General features: G+C 38.3%; 1 protein-coding gene across 6 annotated transcripts in view; it reads right to left on the bottom strand.

Annotated features, from left to right (window-relative positions):
• Positions 1-14,252, bottom strand: part of ZYG11A (zyg-11 family member A, cell cycle regulator) — a 75,324-nt gene that overhangs the window by 49,686 nt on the left and 11,386 nt on the right. For all 6 annotated transcript variants that reach the window (XM_077891785.1, XM_077891782.1, XM_077891786.1 and 3 more), the window contains exon 2: positions 12,060-12,225. In XM_077891785.1, the coding sequence (XP_077747911.1) occupies positions 12,060-12,225 (166 nt within the window). The remainder of the gene's footprint in view (positions 1-12,059; positions 12,226-14,252) is intronic.

Genomic DNA, 14,252 nt, shown 5'->3' with positions numbered 1-14,252 from the left:
AATAGAGAAAAATCAACAAAGCCAAAAGCTGGTTCTTGGAAAAGATCAATAAAAATCAGCCTAACTAAAAATAAATTAGCCTCGGGCAGCCTGGGTGGCTCGGCGGTTTAGCATCACCTTCAGCCCAGGGCATGATCCTGGAAGTCCCACATCGGACTCCCTGCATGGAGCCTGCTTCTCCCTCTGCCTGTGTCTCTGCCTCTCTCTCTCTCTGTGTCTCTTATGAATAAGATGTCTCTTTATGAATGGATAAAATGTAATGGATAAAATATTTTAAAATAAATAAATAAATAAGTTAGCCTCTGGCCAGGCTAACTAAAAGGAGACAAATTACTAGCATCAGAAATGAAAAAGAGGACATCACTATCCCTTGAATATTAAAAGGATAAGAATACTATGAACTAATTCTATGCCCACAATATGATAACCTAAATGAAATGGACCCATTCCTAGACCCATTAAGTGTATGCCTTAATCCCCATCACCTGTTACACCCATTCCCCCGCTCCTCCCCCAACCATCAGTTTAGTTTGTTCTCAATAGTTTAGAATCTGTTTCTTAACAGAAAGACACAATCTACCAAAACTCACACAGGATAGATTATCTGATAAGGTTTATTTATTAAAGAAATTGAATCAATAATTAATAACCTTCCAAACAGAAAGCACCAGGTCCAGATGAGTTTCGTGATGATTTCTACCAAACACTCATGGAAGAAATTATACCAGTCCTCCACAATTTCTTGCAGAGGACATACTTCCTAACTCATTCTTTGAGGCCAGCAATACCCTAACAACAAAACCACATAGCTATTATAAAAGAAAACTACTGGGGATCCCTGGGTGGCTCAGAGGTTTAGCGCCTGCCTTTGGCCCAAGGTGCGATCCTGGAGTCCCGGGGTCGGGACCCACGTCGGGCTCCCTGAATGGAGCCTGCTTCTCCCCCTCTGCCTGTGTCTCTGCCTCTCTCTCTCTCTTTCTATGTCTATCATGAATAAATAAAAAATTTAAAAAAAAATAAAACTACTGACAAATAAACCTCATGAACACAGATGCAAAAATCCTCAACAGAATATTAGCAAACCAAATCCAACAATGTATAAAAAGAATTCCACACCACAAGCAAACAAACTTATTCCAGGTATGGAAGGCTGGCTCAACATTTAAAAATCAATTAATGAAAAAAAATAATAATAAAAAAATAAAAATAAAAATCAATTAATGTAATCTATCACATCAACAGACTGAAAAAAGAAAAATCACATGATTATATCACTAAATGGAAAAAAAAAAAAGCATCTGACAAAATCCAACATTCATTCCTAGTAACAACTCTCAACCATAAACAGAGGGGAACTTCCTCAATTTGAAAAGCCTTAGTACAAAAAAATCTACAAGTAACATACTTAGTGGTGAGAAACAAAACTTTCTCACTAAGATCAGGTAAAAGGCAAGGATGTCCCCTCTCACCACTTCTTTCCATAAATACAATATCATTTACATCAGCACCCCAAAACAAGGAAATATTTAAGTATAAATCTAATATGTACAAGATCTCTATGAGAAAACTAAAAACTGATAAAATCCAAGAAGAACTAAATAAATGGAGAGATACTGGATATCATGGATATGGAGATATTCCATGTTCACAAATAAGAGGACTCAATATTATCAAAATATCAGTTGGATTGTTCAGTCATAAAAAACAATGAAATCTGATCATTTGCAACAACATGGATGGAACTAGAAAGTATAATGCTCACTGAAATAAGTCAGTTGGAGAAAGACAAATGCTGTATGACTTCACTTGTGTGGAATTTAAGAAACAAAACAATGAGGAAAGGGGAAAGGGAAAGAAGAGAGAGAGAGAAACCAAGAAACAGACTCTGAACTATTGAGAACAAACTGATGGCTGGGGGAGGATCAGGGGAATGGGTGTAACAGGTGAGGGGGATTAAGGAGTACACTTGTGATGAGCGCTGGGTGATATACAAAACTGCTGAATCACTAATTTGTATACCTGAAATTAATATAACACTGTATGTTAATTATATGGGAATTAAAAATTTTTTTAAAAGTTACCAGTTTTTCCCAACTTCATCTATCAATGTAATGCAATCCTAAGAAAAATCCCAGCAGGTTATTTTTGTGATTATCAATAAAGTTTACATGGAAGGCAAAAGACCCAGAACATCCAACATAACCTTGAAAGAGAAGAACAACTTGGAAAGCTGACACTACCTAACTTCAAGACTTCCTATAAAAGCTACAGTAATCAAGACAGTGTGGTACTGGTGGAAGAATAGAGAAAGAGATCAATGGAAAGGAAGAAAGAGCCCAGAAATAGATCCAACTGATCTTTGACAAAGGAGTAAAGGTGATTCAATGCCTCAAATACAATACTACAGCAAATGATGTTGGAACAAATGGACATCCATATGAAAAAAACAAAAACCAAACGTGAATCTAGACACAGACCTAAAACCCTCCATAAAAATCAACTCAAAATAAATCAAACATGTAAATGTAAAACACAAAATTATAAAACTCCTAGAAGGTAACATAGGAGAAAACCAATGGGTATAGTGATGTCTTTTTAGATACAATACTAAAAACACAATCCATGAAAGAAATAATTGAGGGGCACCTAGCTGGCTCAGTTAGAAGACCATGTGACTCTTGACCTCAGGGTCATGGGTTATGGATTACTTAAATAAATAAAACTTAAAATAATGATAATTGATAAGCTGGATTTTATTAAAATTTAAATCTTGGGGTACCTGGGGCTCAGCTGTTTGGGCATCCAACTCTTGGTTTCAGCTCAGGTTATGATCTTGCAGTTATGTGATAGAGTCCCATGTTGGGCTCTGTGCTCAGTGCAGAGTCTACTTCAGGTCCTCATTCCCTCTTCCTCTCATTCATATACTCATTCACTCTCAAATTAATTAGTTAATTTTAAAAAATTAAAATCTCACACTCTATTAAAGAGTATATTAAAAAATTAAAAGACAAGCCAGACTGGGAGAAAAATCATTATAAAAGACATATCTGGTAAACTAATCCAAAATATACAAAGAACTCATAACAATAAGAAAACAAAAACCAGTAAGAAAACAAACATCCCAATTAAATAATGGGCCAGAGACCTTAACAAACACCTCATCAAAGACCATATATAGATGGCAAATAAGCATAAAGATGCTCCACATCATATGTGATTAGGGAAATGCAAACCAAGACAACAAGACACTACTATATACCTATAAGAATGGTTCAAATTCAGAATACTGATAACGCCCAAAACTGGGCAAGATGTGAGGCAATAGGGACTCATATACTGTTGGTGGGAATGCAAAATGATACAAAAGACAGTTTGTCAGTTTTTTACAAAACTAAATATATTCTTACCATATGATCTAGCAATTGCATTCCCAAAGGAAGTGAAAACATGCCTACACAAAAACCTGCATAAAGATGTTTATGGCAGCTTTATTCTTAATCACCAAAACTGGAAGCAAGTAAGTAAATGAATAAACTGTTACACATCCAGACAATGGACTATTCACCACTAAAAATATATGAACTAGGGGTGCCTGGGTGGCTCATTCAGTTAAGTGGCCAACTCTTAATTTGGCTCAGGTTGTGATCTCAGGGTCATGAGATTCAGCCCCAATTTGGACTCTGTGCTCAGCAGGGAGTCTACCTGAGATTCTCTCCCTCTACCCTCCCCCCCCTGCTATGTGTGCTCTCTCTCTCAAATAAATAAATCTTTAAAAAAAAAAGAAAAAAGGCATGAGCAATTAAGCTATAAAAGACATGGCGAAACACATACTGAGTGAAAGAGCCAATCTGAAAAGGCTATATAGTGAATGATTACAAATGTGCAAAACTATGAAAACAGTATAAACATAAGTGGTTGCCAGGAATGGGAAGAAGATATGAATAGACAGAGGATTTTTGGGGCAGTGAAAATACTTTGATATAATGATGACTATGTCATTATACTTTTGTCTATGCATTATAGAATACATAACACCAAAAGTGAACCTTAAGGTAAAACAAGGACTCTGAGGGACACCTGGCTGGCTTAGCGGTTTGGCACCTGCCTTCAGCCCAGGGCATGATACTGGAGCCCAGGGATCAAGTCCCACATTGGGATCCCTGAATGGAGCCTGCTTCTCCCTCTGCCTAGGTCTCTGTCTCTCCCTCTTTCTGTGCCTCTCATGAATAAATAAAATATTTTTAAAAAAACAAAAACAAGGACTCTAAGTGATTATAATGTGTCAAATAAAGAAAAAAATACCATTCTCATGAGTGATATTGATAATAGGGAAAGCTACGCATGTGTGGGGGCAGAACTAATGAGAAATCTCTGTACCTCCTCTATTTGGTTGTAAACCTAAAACTACTTTAAAAAATAAAGACTTAAAAATATACATACACACACAGATACCCACACACATAACATACATATTGCAAAATAATACAAGAGACAGGTGGAAAACCTATAGAATAAAAGAGGCCTAAAAACCCCCATCAACCAATCAAAATATATGGACCTCACCGGGATACTAACTGAAACAAAGGTTTTTAAAAGTTGTAAGACAGGGGCTGGGTGGCTCAGTTGGCTAAGCAGCCAACTCTTAATTTCAGCTCAAGTCATGACCTTGGGGTCCTAAGATCCAGCCCTGTGGGATCCACATTCAGTGGGGGAACCTGCTGCGGGATTCTCTCTCTCCCTCTGTCCCTTCCCCACCCCTCTAAAATAAAACATTCTTAAATAAATAAAATCTTTTTTAAAAATTAAAAAGTTCTAAGACAGTCAAAATGAACACTCATTATATATTTGATATTAAAAATAAATACTGGGCAGCCCAGATGGCTCAGTGGTTTAGCGCTGCCTTCAGCCCAGGGCATGATCCTGGAGACCCGGAATCTAGTCCCACATCGGGCTCCCCGCATGGAGCCTGCTTCTCCCTCTGCCTGTGTCTCTGCCTCTCTCCCCCTGCGTCTCCCATGAATAAATAAATAAAATCTTTAAAAAAATAAAAAAATAAAAAATAAATACTAAAATTTTAAGTGTGAAATTAAAATTACAGTGTTAATATATGTACATATTCATACACACATACATATACACAAACATACACAGAAGTCCCCACTCCTCAACTACATTTACAGTTGAAATGATAGAATATCTACAAAATATCTGGGCGTAGGACAAGGGTGGGTAGAGGTATAAATGGTACAAGATTGGCCATGAGCTGATAATTATCTAAGTTGAATATACTGAGGTTTAGTTTCTCTAGTTTTGTACATTTCAAAATATTTAAATAAGTTTTTTAAAAATCAAATCTACAGAGATTAGAAGATATAAAATTTATCTTCTTTTCTTGCCAAACTATATGCCTTCACTTTGAGGAATATATGGGCCTCAGAGGGTAAAAGCCACAGGATAGAATGCATTTTCTTTTGGTTAATTTTTTTGCAAATTTATTTAACTGGTGATATATAGCATCTTTATATTAAAACTTAATATGAGGGGTGCCTAGCTGGCTCAGTCAGTAGAATATGCAACTCTAGATCTCAGGGGTCATGAGTTCAAACCCCACATTAGGTTCCTGGAACCTGCTTAAAATACAATAAATATAAAAAAGAAAAAAAATACAATAAATACATAAAATTGAACATGTAAAATCGGGGGGGGGGGGCGGGGAGAATGAAAAAGTAGCACTTTCAGGGACTCCTTAAGGGGAATACAGCTCAGGGTTTGAAGCTTTAGCTCCTAGCACAGTATCTGCTGAGTAGTGGGGACTTGATGAATTAAGAAGTGAAAATTGCTGTAAGCACATAGTTATTTGCAAGAAATCTGCCACAAGTCTCATGAAAAGGTTATCAAATAAGCATAGCATAGTGGTTAAAAAAACAAATAACAAAAAACCACTGTGTCTGGATCCAGAGTGTCTTGGTTCAAATTCTGACTGCCACTTCTTAGCTATACAACCTTAGACCAAAAGTTATTTATCTCTCTGATCCTCAGTTTCTCCATCTATAAAAAGAGATAACAGTATATACAAAGCTTAATAACATATGGTTGATATATTCCTTATCTCTATTGGGAAAAACTGATGTGGGAGAGGGAGGGGGTTGTTCCTAACTAAACCACAGAACAAAAGTTCTTAATCTTCAGCTTCAGCCACCAAATCTCTAGCAACTGTACCCTTGTGAAGTTATCTTATGGACTCTTGAACACCAAAAGTATTCTTTGTCTCTGACATAAACTGAGTGAGTCAATGAACACTGACTTTACAAATTGGTTATTCCAACCTCAACCTGGAAAAATAAATCTCTTTATTTCCTTCTCTTCAGAACCTATCCTCAGCCAACAAATAACCTAGAATCTTTTGAGAATGGCTTTCCTCCCCACCAACATCAAACACAGCTCTTACCCCACCCTATTTTCCTTTTAGTTATTCATCATTTCTTCCTTCCCAGGCAAACCTTACTGACCTAGGCTCATGATTATCCTTCAGCCACCACAGGACCTTGTGTCATCAATTTTTAGCTCTTACATATTTTTAATGTTTCAGTCTTCACTGGCTTTTCCCTTTTTGTATACAACAGATCTGGGCTATCCTTTCCCCCACCCTAACCCTCAAAAAATTACCCATCCCTCTTTTTTCTTCTTTGTTAAATTTCCTAAGGGTATATGTGTATCCATTAGCATGAATTACAAAATGGATTAAAAAACCTTTTCAATGTAGGCAAAAGATCCAACAAAAAAAGGTTAAAAAAAAAAAAAAAAAACCCACAAAGGTTAGAACAACATTATAAAAGACTAGATCCGGACGCCTGAAGGGGCTCAGTGGTTGAGCGGCTGCCTTTAGCTCAGGGCATGATCCTGAGGTTCTGGGATCGAGTCCTGCATCAGGAGTCTGCTATTCCCTCTGCCTATGTCCCTCCTCTGTCTCTCATGAATAAATAATTTTTTTTAAAAGTCTTAATACACATGGGAAAGAAAAAGCAAACTAAGCAATGTAAGCAAGAGGAAGGAAATAATAAAGATTGGAGTGGAAATTAATGAAATAGAGGATGGAAAAGATACAGAAGAAAAAAATTCAAAAGCTAGTTCTCTGAGATCAACAAAATTGATAAACCTGTAGCTTGACAAAAATTTAAAAAATAAAGGGGAGGGGGATCCCTGGGTGGTGCAGCAGTTTGGCGCCTGCCTTTGGCCCAGGGCGCGATCCTGGAGACCTGGGATCGAATCCCAGGTCGGTGCATGGAGCCTGCTTCTCCCTCTGCCTGTGTCTCTGCCTCTCCCTCTCTCTCTCTCTCTCTGTGTGACTATCATAAATAATAAAATAAAAATTTTTTAAAAACCTGTAGCTTGACTAACAAAGAAAAAAGAGAACTCAAATTACTAAAATGAGAAATGAAAAGGGACAGAACCACTTACACTACAGAAATAAAATATTATGTAAGAATACTAAGAAAAAAAAAAAAAAGAATACTAAGAACAACTGTATGCCAACTAATTAGATAATTTAAACCAAATGGATAAGTTCAAAGAATACCACAAACTACTAAAACTACTCAAGAAGCAATAGAATATGGGGGTGACTGGCTGGCTCAGTAAAAAGAGCACATGACTCCTAACCTCAGGGTTCTAAGTTCATCCCCCACTGGATGTAGCAATTACTTAAAAATAAAATCTTGGAGTGCCTGGGTGGCTCAGCTGGTTAAGCATCCAATATTTTGTTTTTGGCTCAGGTCGTAATCTCAGAGTCAGGAGGATCAAGCCCTCTGTCAACTCCTCACTCAGTGGGGAGTCTGCTTCTCTCCCTCCGCGCCTAGTAAATATATCTTTAAACTAAACTAAAATAAAATCTTTAAAAATAAAAAAAATAGGGACACCTGGGTAGCTCAGTCAGTTAAGCATCTCCCTTTGGCTCAGGTCATGATCCCGGGGTCCTAGGATCAAGTCCCACATATCAGTCTCCCCACAGGGAGCCTGCTTCTCCCTCTGCCTATGTCTCTGCCTCTCTCTGTTTCTCTCATGAATACATAAAATCTCAAAAAAAAAAATTGAAATTAAAATTTTAAAAAACCATTTCTGTACACTAAAAATGACCAATCCAAAAATGAAATTAAGGGAAGGAGGGCGGGGGGTGGGGGTGAATGGGTGACGGGCACTGAGGGGGGCACATGACGGGAGGAGCACTGGGTGTTATTCTGTATGTTGGCAAATTGAACACCAATAAAAAATAAATTTATTATTAAAAAAATGAAATTAAGAAAGCAATTCCATGTAAAATAGCATCAAAAGAATAAAATACTGGGGTGCCTGGGTGGCACAGTCAGTTAAGCATCCAACTCTTGATTTCAGCTTAGGTCATGATCTCAAGGTCAAGAGATCAAGCCCTGCATTATATCCCTGCTTGGGATTCTCTCTCCTGCTCACCACTCCCCAACCCCTCAGTCACATGCATGTGCGCACTCTCTCTCTAAAAACAAACAAAATATTTAAAAATAAATTTAACAAAGGAAGAATAAAATTTATGTGCATAAACTAAAAAAGAAATTTGAAAGATTTTATTTATTCAAAATGGACTAAAAACCTAAAAGTGTAAGAGTAAAGAAACCAACACTCTTAGAATAAAATACAGATGCAAATACCATGACTTCGGATTTGGCAATGGATGTTTAGATAGGATAGCAAAAACATTAAGCCATAAAAGAAACAGATAATTGGGTTTCATCAAAATCAACTTCTGAATCAAAGGATGCTATCAGCAAAGTGAAAAAAGAATTCCTAGAATGCAAGAAAATACTGCAGGCCATGTAATTGATTAAGGACTTGTATCTAGAATATTTAAAGAATACAGACATAGACACAGAATGTACAGCTTAGGGAATATTGTAATACTGTAAAAACTTTGTATGCTGACAGATGGTAACTAGGTTTACCATGATCATCATTTTGTAACATATGCATTGAATCACTGTCTTATACACCTAATGATGTCAATTACACATCAATTAAAAAATAAAAAAACAGAAACAACTTTTAGGGCACTTGACGGGCTCAGTTAAGCAACTGACTGGATTTCGGCTCAGGTCATGATCTCGGGGTCATGGGATGGATCCCAGCAACGGGTTCCACACTCATCATGGAATCTGTTTAAGCTTCTCTCTTCTTGTGCCCCTTCCCCTGCTCACGCTCTAAACAAATAAAATCTTTAAAAAAAAAGACAATCTAATTAAGAAATGGGCAAAGGATCTGAGTAGACATTTCTCTAAAGAAAATATACAGGGGTTGGGACACCTGGGTGGCTCAGCGGTTTAGCACCTGCCTTTGGCCCAGGTGGTGATCCTAGAGTCCCGGGATTGAGTCCCACATCGGTCGGGCTCCCTACATAGAGCCTGCTTCTCCCTCTGCCTGTGTCTCTCATGAAGAAAAGAAAGGAAAAGGGAAAGGGAAAGGAAAAGGAAAAGGAAAAAGGAAAAGGAAAGGAAAGGATACAGGGGCACCTGGGTGGCTCAGTCAGTTAAGTGTCTGCCTTTGGCTCAGGTCATGATCCCAGAGTCCTGGGATCAAGCCCCACATCAGGCTCCCTGCTCAGTGGAGAGCCTGCTTCTTCCTCTCCCTCTGCCACTCCCCCTGCTTGTGCTCTCTTCTCTCTCTCAAATAAACATAATCTTTTAAAAAAATAATAAAGAAGATATACAAATGGCCAAAAAGCACATAAAAATATGCTCAACATCATTACTCATTAGGGAAATGCAAATCAAAACCACAATAAAGGGCAGCCGGGGTGGCTCAGCGGTTTAGCGCCACCTTCAGCCCCGGGCGTGATCTTGGAGACCTGGGATCGAGTCTCATGTCAGGCTCCTTGTATGGAGCCTGCTTCTCCCTCTGCCTGTGTCTGCCTCTCTTCCTCTCTCTCTGTGCCTCTCATGAATAAATAAATAAGATCTTTAAAAAAAAAGATTTTTTAAAAAAAACCACAATAAATATTTCACATCCACCAGAACAGCTATAATCAAAAAGTCAAGTAAGGACTCTTGGTGAGGTTATGGAGAAATTAGATCTCTTGCATGCTGCTGATAGGAAAGTAAAATGATACCACTTTGGGAAATAATTTGGAAATTCTTCAAAAAGTTAAATATAGAGTTGCTGTTTGACCAAGCAATTCTACTCCCAGGTATACACCCAAGAGAAATGAAAATGTATGTCCACACAGAAATGTGTACACAAATGTTTGTAAGTAGCATTATTCATTGAATGAATAGCCATAATCCACACAACTGAATATTATACAGCCGCAAAAATGAAGTTGTGACTAATGCTACAACATGGATGAATCTTAACAATATTATGCTAAGTAAATGAAGTCAGATATAAATGGGCACATACTGCATGATTTGATTTATATTAGTTGTTTAGGAAAGATAAACTCATAGAAAGTAGATGAGTAGTTGTTTAGGGTTGGGGGACGGGTTAGGAGTTTCTTTTTGAGATGATGAAAATGTTCTGAAGTTGACAGTGAAGATGGCTGGCCCAAATCTGTGATTTAAAAATACACACACACACACACACACACACACACAAATCCACTGAACTGTATACTTTAAATGGGCGAATTATATGGTATGTGAAAATATATCTCAATAATTGATTACCAAACCCCACCCCCATCTTTTTTTTTTATTATTTATTCATGAGAGACAGGGAGAGGCAGAGACACAGGCAGAGGCAGAAGCAGGCTCCTCTGGGGAGCCAATGTGGGACTTAATCCCAGGACCCTGGGATCCTGACCCAAGCCAAAGGCAGATGCTCAATCACTGAGCCACCCAGGCGTCCCCCCCTAAAAATCTTTTTATTATTAAAAAAAAACTGTAGGGCTCCTGAATGGCTCATTTGGTTAAGCATCTGCCTTTGGCTTATGATCTCACGGTCCAAGTTAAGATTAAAGCCCTGTATTGGGTTCCCCACTCAGACCATTCCCTGGCTCATGCCTGCTCACTCTCTCTCAAATAAATAAATAAAATCTAAAAAAAAAAAAAAGCGGGGGGGCACCTGGGTGGCTCAAGTGGTTAAGCATCTGCCTTTAGCTTGGCTTACAATCCCAGAGTCCTGGGATCAAGTCCAAAGTCAAGTTCCCTCCTCTGCAGGGAGCCTGCTTCTCCCTCTGCCTATGTCTCTCCCTCTCTCTCTCTCTCATGAATAAAATATTTAAAAACACAAAAGAGAAAAGAAAAAAGAAAAAACTATAATATGGTAAATTAAACATAGCCCTTTGAAAGCCCCACTACGATGCTAGGTAAAGGAAAAACATTTTTAAAGGTTTTTTTTGTTTTAGATTTGAGAAAGAGAACATGTGTGCAAGCACCAGTGGGAGGGGCAGAGGGAGAGAATCTCAAGCAGACTCCTCGTCAAGCTCAGAGCCAGATGCAGGGCTTGAATCCAGGACCCTGAGATCATGACCTGAGCCTAAATCAAGAGTCAGTTGCTTAACCAACTGGGCCACCCACATGCCCTGGAAAAAATGTTTTAAGTCTCATATTCACAGTGAAAAGAGTAGGAGGGGTACCTGGTTGGCTCAGTCAGAAAAGTACAGGACTCTTGACCTTGGGGTCATTAGTTTGAGCCCCATGTTGAGTGCGGAGATTACTTAAATAAGTAAAACTTAGGGAAAAAAAAGAGTAGGAGACAAGACTACAGCAACAGCAATTCAGAAGCTAGAGAGCAGAGAGATGGAGGAGTGGGAACTTGGTTTAGTTCTCCACTGTCTTCACTCTGCTAAGCCAATAGCAAGGTAAGCCTAGAACCAAGATCAATTTCCGTCAAGGGTTCCCAAAAAGACTCAGAGATTCAAATGTCTACATAAATAAAATGGGAATCATTTCCATATTTCCCATCCACTTGTAAGGAGCAAAACAGAAATTGTATATGAAAATGCTTTTCAAATAGTAAAGTGCTATTAGGGTACAATATAAAGGATCTTTATTTTAAAAAATTAAATAAAATAAAAATTAAAGGAGCTTTATCTTTACCTTGCCATGTCATTACCCCAAGGAATCGATCAGCTACTTCTTGAGGGAAGCTCCAATGCTCTGGAAGGCACAAGGTTCCATCAGATCTTTCAGAACACAATTTCTCTAGGTTAGCAATGAGGACGTTCAGGCAGATGTTAACCAAAGAGTAGGGAGATGCCTCCTCCTAGAAAATAAAACTTTGTTAAAATACATCTACAAAAATTCAACATGAAAGTAGTCATGCAAAAAACTCAAACTACTTGATGATGATATCTGAAGATACATTCTCTTTACCCTAATAGTGATTTCTATGATTTATAGGTAATGAAACCACCTTATTCCAACTGGTACCTGAATGGAAGATTTTATTTTCTATTCTACCTTGAAAAAAAATTAAGTTCTCTCAATACTTCATTCATCACCTGTTCTCTTACCAGCCACTAAAAATACACAGAAGAGCAAAATATAGTACTAATCCTTTTGGAGCTAACAGATTAGTGGAGAATACCACCAAGAAATCTGACAATTTCAATACAACACAAGGGACAGGGATCCCTGGGTGGCTCAGTGGTTGAGCACGCCTGCCTTTGGCCCAGGGCATGATCCTGAAGTCCTGGGATAGAGTCCCACATCGGGCTCCCTGCATGGATCCTGCTTCTCCCTCTGCCTATGTCTCTGCCTCTCTCTTTCTGTGTCTCTCATGAATAAATAAATAAAAACAACCACTGAGCTACCCAGGCATCCCATCCTTTTAATAGTCTTGTACTGGGGTGCCTGGGTGGCTCAGTTGGTTAAGCAATTGCCTTTGGCTCAGGTCCTGATCCCAGGATCCTGGGATTGCACTGCACCAGGCTCCCTGTTCAGCGGAGAGTCTGCTTGTTCCTTTCCCTCTGCCCCCACCCCCCTACCCCACCCTGGTGTGTATGCACACACTCTCCCTCTCTCTCTCAAACAAATAAAATCTTAAAAGAAATAAATACGCTTGTATTTACCCCGTACCTTAAACTGAATATACCAATATTTAGAGTCCCTTACTGTGTCCCTCCCTGATGCTATTTCCCATCCCCTCATCCAGTGGTAATCATGATCTTGAATACGGTTTAGTTCTCTATGTGTGAACTTTATGTAAATAGAATCATGCAATAGTATTCTGCTACTGGTTTTTGTTTTAGAAGTCAGTAGATGTCTTAGAGAAACATCCTATGCCATTCATTCTTCAAATCACTCTATCAGGTTTCCATCCCTCGCCAAGACCACTAATGACTAATGCCTCTTTGTATTATTTGACTACTAATAGCATGACTCTAAATATTAACCTACAGGGGCACCTTGTTGGCTCAGTCAGTGGAACATGGGACTCTTTTGACCTCGGAATTAGAGCTTCATGTTGGGGTAAGCATTACTTAAACAGATACTAATCTATATAAACCCAATGAACTCCAGATAATCTCCAGGTCATATCTCATTAAGCTAGTCCTGGATACCCAGCTGCCTCCCTGACATGTCTATTTAACTGTCACAAATACTCCAAATCCACCATGAAGAAAACTGAACTTCCCCAGTCAGTAAAATGCTCAGTAAAATGGCATCACATCTATTTGGTTGCTTAATTTTTACTGATACTTTTATCCCTTGCTTAGGCTTTAATTTTTGATCAACAGCAGCAGATATTTACTTGTCAACATCCTCTGTAATTTCACATAAAGAACCTCTTAGGAGCAGCTAGGTGGCTTGCTCAGTCAAGCGTCTGACTCTTGGTCTCAACTCAGGTCTCGATTTTAAGATTCTGAGTCAAGCCTTGAGTTGGGCTCCACACTAGGCATGGAGCTTACTTAAAACAAGAGAATCTTTTACACTGTTGCCATGGCTGGTAATATAGAAAATACATTTTTAAAAAAAGAAAATACATTAAAATGCTGAATCAAATAATAACCAAGTTGTCAGGCCATCATGCCGCAGCTCTACCTTGGCATTTCAATTATGTATGGCATTAGAGTTTTGAACTCCACAATGCGTTGAGAGTACACAGGAAACAAGACCATTTCTTCTAAAAAGCATCATTTGCCAAACTTTCTTACCAACAATTCTAAATCTTCCAAGTTAAGAGAATCAAATAATATAAGTTCACATTGTCATCTCGATCAATCTAGCTTTAATTAGATTTCCCCTTTTTCTAGAAATTAGTGTGCTAAAAATGGTATGTTTTCAAAT

This window comes from Canis aureus, chromosome 3 (assembly GCF_053574225.1).
Source record: "Canis aureus isolate CA01 chromosome 3, VMU_Caureus_v.1.0, whole genome shotgun sequence".
Lineage (NCBI taxonomy): Eukaryota > Metazoa > Chordata > Mammalia > Carnivora > Canidae > Canis > Canis aureus.
The sequence above is the reverse complement of the archived record's forward strand: the minus strand, read 5'-3'. Positions and strand labels throughout refer to the sequence as shown.